The sequence below is a fragment of the Oratosquilla oratoria genome, chromosome 5, assembly GCF_046742065.1.
Source record: "Oratosquilla oratoria isolate Oo_2021 chromosome 5, ASM4674206v1, whole genome shotgun sequence".
Classification (NCBI taxonomy): Eukaryota; Metazoa; Arthropoda; class Malacostraca; order Stomatopoda; family Squillidae; genus Oratosquilla; species Oratosquilla oratoria.
Genome location: NC_134781.1, coordinates 17,789,680 through 17,794,105, shown reverse-complemented (window position 1 = coordinate 17,794,105; position 4,426 = coordinate 17,789,680). Strand labels below are relative to the sequence as shown.

Genomic DNA, 4,426 nt, shown 5'->3' with positions numbered 1-4,426 from the left:
GGTGGTAGGGGGGTTGGTAGGGGGTTAGGGTGGTGGTAGGGGCGTTGTTAGTGGTGGTGGTGATTGTGGTGGTAGGGGTATTGGGGTAGTGGTAAGGACGTTGGTAGGGGTGGTGGTAGGGGTGGTGGTAGGGGTGTTAGGGTGGTGGTAGGGGCGTTGGTAGGAGGGGTTGGTAGTGGTGGTAGGGGTGGTGGTGATTGTGCTGGTAGTGGTAGAGGTGTTGGAGTAGTGGTTGTGGTGGTAGGGGCGTTGGTAGGGGTGTTGGAATGGTGGTTTTGGTGGTAGGGGTGTTGGTAGGGGTGATTGTGGTGGTGGTGGTAGGGGTGTTGGGAGTGGTGGTAGGGGTGTTGGTATGGGTGTTGGTAGGGGGGTGGTAGTGGTGGTGGAGTGTTGGTAGTGATGGTTGTGGTGGGGTCCATCTTCCTGAATCAAATTGCCTGTAGCCTCGACAATATTGTATTTAAGGAACGCATACCAACAACTTTTCCTCCAATTTTAATATTTTATTAATCTATTTCTTTATATATTCATCTATGTATTTACATCGCTCTGTGCGGTGTAATTTTATTTCACTTAATGTTGTTAATTAAACTTTAGCTATTTCACTTCATTTGGTTTTATTTCATTTTGTTTCGTTTTGTTGTGTCGTATATTGCCTCCCTGATTCGGGGAAGATTCATTTTGGCATGTCAGTAGATTTTATCTCATGATGTTATTTTCATTTCTTTTCATCTTGTACCGGGAGGCAGATCCAGGATCGATCCCACTTGGCATGTCCGTGCACGTAGGGCACAGGTGATTATTGTTATTATCATTATTATTATTATTTATTATTATCATTAATCATTATTATTATTATTATTATTATTATTATTATTATTATTGTAATATTATTATTAATATTATTATTATTTATTATTATTATCATTATTATTGTTATTATTATTATTATTATTATTATTAGTAGTAGTAGTAGTAGTAGTAGTAGTATTACTATTATTATTATTATTATTTATTTATTCATTTATTTTTATTTTGTTAGAGTTTTTGAGTTAAGTATTCTTCATCTACCGAAGTATCATTACCAGGTCAGTATCAGAACCTGAATAAAATCGCCTGGCGGCAGCAGCAACAGCTGGAATAAAAGAAAAGGTACCACCAGGCGTGGAAGGAGCAAGTAGACTAAGCAGGCTCGAACCGTTGACCTCAGGGAAGCCGGTCGAGTCTGCTAACCACTGGATTACCTGGTTTCTCTCTCTCTCTCTCTCTCTCTCTCTCTCTCTCTCTCTCTCTCTCTCTCTCTCTCTCTCTCTCTCTCTCCCTTTCTCTTCCCTCTCTCTTTCTCTTCTGTCTCTTTCTCTTCTCTCTTCCGCTCTCTCTCTCTCTCTCTCTCTCTCTCTCCCTCTCTCTCTCCCTCTCCCCCTTTCTCTTCTCTCTCTTCTCTCTCTTTCTTTTCTGTCTCTTCATCTCTCTCTCTTCCTCTCTCTCTCTCTCCCTCTCTTTCTCTCTCTCTCTCTCTCTCTCTCTCTCTCTTTCTTTCTCTCTCTCTTCATTTCTCTCTCTCTCTCTTTTCATTTCTCTTTCTCTCTTTCTATCTCTCTCTCATTCTCTCTCTCTCTTTCTCTATCTCTCTGTCTATCTCTCTCTCTCTTTTTCTCTCTCTATCTATCTCTCTCTCTTTCTCTCTGCTGAATAAAATCATCCGACGACAGCCAGAGTAATCTCTTCCGTACCGGGAGGAGGGGCTTGTTAATTTTATGTGGCTATCGCCAGACAATTCTACTCAGGAAAAGGACGTGGGAGAGGAGGAGGAGGAAAGGAAGAGGAAAAGGAGGAGAAAGAAGAGGAGAAGGGAGATGGAGGAGAGGGGAAGTGAGAGGAGGGTTTTCGTCAACAAGATCCAGCGTTTCTATCCTCGGGGAGTAAATTGGCGCCGAAGGGGTGTAGTGACATGGCGCCGAAGGGGTGTAGTGACATGGCGCCGAAGGGGTGTAGTGACATGGCGCCGAAGAGGTGTAGTGACATGGCGCCGAGGAGGTGTAGTGACGTTGCGCCGAGGAGGTGTAGTGACATGGCGCCAAAGTGGAGTGACGTGACGCCGAAGAGGTGGAGTGACGTGGCGCCAAAGAGGTGGAGTGACATGGCGCCAAAGAGGTGTAGTGACGTGGCTCCAAAGAGGTGGAGTGACGTGGCGCCGAAGAGGTGTAGTGACATGGCGCCGAAGAGGTGTAGTGACATGGCGCCGAAGTGGTGGAGTGACGTGGCGCCGAAGAGGTGGAGTGACATGGCGCCGAAGAGGTGTAGTGACATGGCGCCGAAGAGGTATAATGACATGGCGCCGAAGAGGTGTAGTGACGTGGCGCCGAAGAGGTGTAGTGACGTGGCGCCGAAGAGGTGTAGTGACGTGGCGCCGAAGAGGTGGAGTGACGTGGCGCCAAAGAGGTGGAGTGACATGGCGCCGAAGAGGTATAATGACATGGCGCCGAAGAGGTGTAGTGACGTGGCGCCAAAGAGTTGGAGTGACGTGGCGCCGAAGAGGTGTTGTGACATGGCGCCGAAGAGGTGTAGTGACATGGCTCCAAAGAGGTGGAGTGACGTGGCGCCGAATAGGTGTAGGGACATGGCGCCGAAGAGGTGTAGTGACGTGGCGCCAAAGGGGTGTAGTGACATGGCACCGAAGAGGTGAAGTAATTTGGCGCCGAAGGAGGTAAAGGAGGGCTAAAATAATGATGTGTGATTCTGGTCCGTAGGGGTTGTCAATAGATTCCACAACATTTTGATGACATGAAGAAGAGGAGGAGGAGGAGTAAGGGGGTAGGAGGAGGAGGAGGTACGTGGACAAATGAGCAGCAAGAGACCTATTGGTCCATACATGGCTGTTCCGGTACTTAAGCTATTATCATCATCATTACTATTACCATCATTACCAATACCATTACTATCATTACCAACTTTACCATTATTATTATTAGGAAGAGGAGGAGGAGGGGGAGAAGAGGAGGAAGAAGTAGAGGAAGAGGAAGAAAATGACTTCTTATGTCGGTGTTAGTTCTGTGCAATACGCACACGGACCGATTTGAATACGTACATGAATGTACACGTACATGTAGACACACCCTCGCATGTACGTAGACGTGTGCGCATAGACACACTCCGTGGCATAGCAATGTAATGGTTCCTTAGCTCGAGTCTCTCACTCGGACATGGTTCAGGCTGTTTGAGTTATCTTATTTCTCTCTCTCTTTCTCTCTTTCTCTTTCTCTCTCTCTCTGTCTCTCTCTCTCTTTCTCTCTCTCTCTCTCTCTCTCTCTCTCTCTCTGTCAGCAACTCAACACTTTCCTTCTCCCCTCCTCTTCAAAACAAGAGAGAGAGAGGGGGGAGAAAGAGAGAGAGAGAGAGACAGAGAGAGAGAGGGGGAGAAAGAGAGAGAGGGGGGGAGAGAGAAAGAAAGAGAGAGGGAGAGGGACAGAAAGAAAGAGAAGGGGAGAGAAAGAGAGAGGGAAGAGAGAGAGAGAGAGACAGACAGACAGACAGACAGACAGACAGAAAAAGAGGGAGACAGACAGAGAGAGAGAGAGAGAAAGAGAGAGAGACAGACAGACAGACAGAAAGAGGGAGATAGACAGAGAGAGAAAGAGAGGGAGAGATAGAGAAAGAGAGAAAGAGAGAGAGAGATAGAAATAATGAAATATAGACGTCGTCCTCGCCATCGACATCGACATCGACGAGTATTAAAAAAAAAAAAAAAAAAAAAAAAAGTCATAACATACAGCGCGCCAGAAATTAGATTCATCGAGGAAGGGAGGGTGAACACACGTAACTACAGCACGCACATAGCCACCCACGTGTACACACGTACACGCCCAAAATACGTACATACCTCTCAACATGCACACACCCCAATACACACACATCCTCGATACGCATGTAATCCATAACACGGACGGACCAATACGCACACGCTAACACGCACACACGTACACACACACAACACGTACACACGCACATACACACAACACGTACACATCCACAGCGTATACATATCATCGCTCTTGCTTACACGAATTCGCACACGTGTTTAAACGGCCTGATGTGTACATGTACACACTCGCGCGTGTGTAAACACACGTACTGCGACAGAAATAAACACGTGTGCGTGTGTGTAAGCAAGTTTACACGGAGGCGTATACGCACATACATTGCCGTACACCCGTGTACACGCCTATATACGCACACGCAGCTATATATATCTTGCTTAAGTCTGTCCAACATTGGTAAATATTAAGTTCTAACATTTTTATTTATTCGTAAATATATTTGTTTATTTATTTATTACCCTCATTATTATGTGGTAATATTATACCTTATTCAGTCATGTTTTATTTAATTTTTTATTTAATTCTTATTTTATTCTATTTTATTTTAA

The 4,426-nt window shown here is 45.5% G+C and overlaps 1 protein-coding gene across 1 annotated transcript in view; it reads right to left on the bottom strand.

The window, feature by feature from the left end:
• Positions 1-1,038: 1,038 nt before the first annotated feature.
• The window catches only part of LOC143025682 (uncharacterized), a 17,099-nt gene continuing 13,711 nt past the window's right edge, over positions 1,039-4,426 (bottom strand). Inside the window, exons 2-3 of the mRNA XM_076185681.1 lie at positions 1,952-2,718; positions 1,039-1,067 (exon numbers count right to left, since the gene is read on the bottom strand). Coding sequence (XP_076041796.1) covers positions 1,039-1,067; positions 1,952-2,718 — 796 coding nt within the window. The remainder of the gene's footprint in view (positions 1,068-1,951; positions 2,719-4,426) is intronic.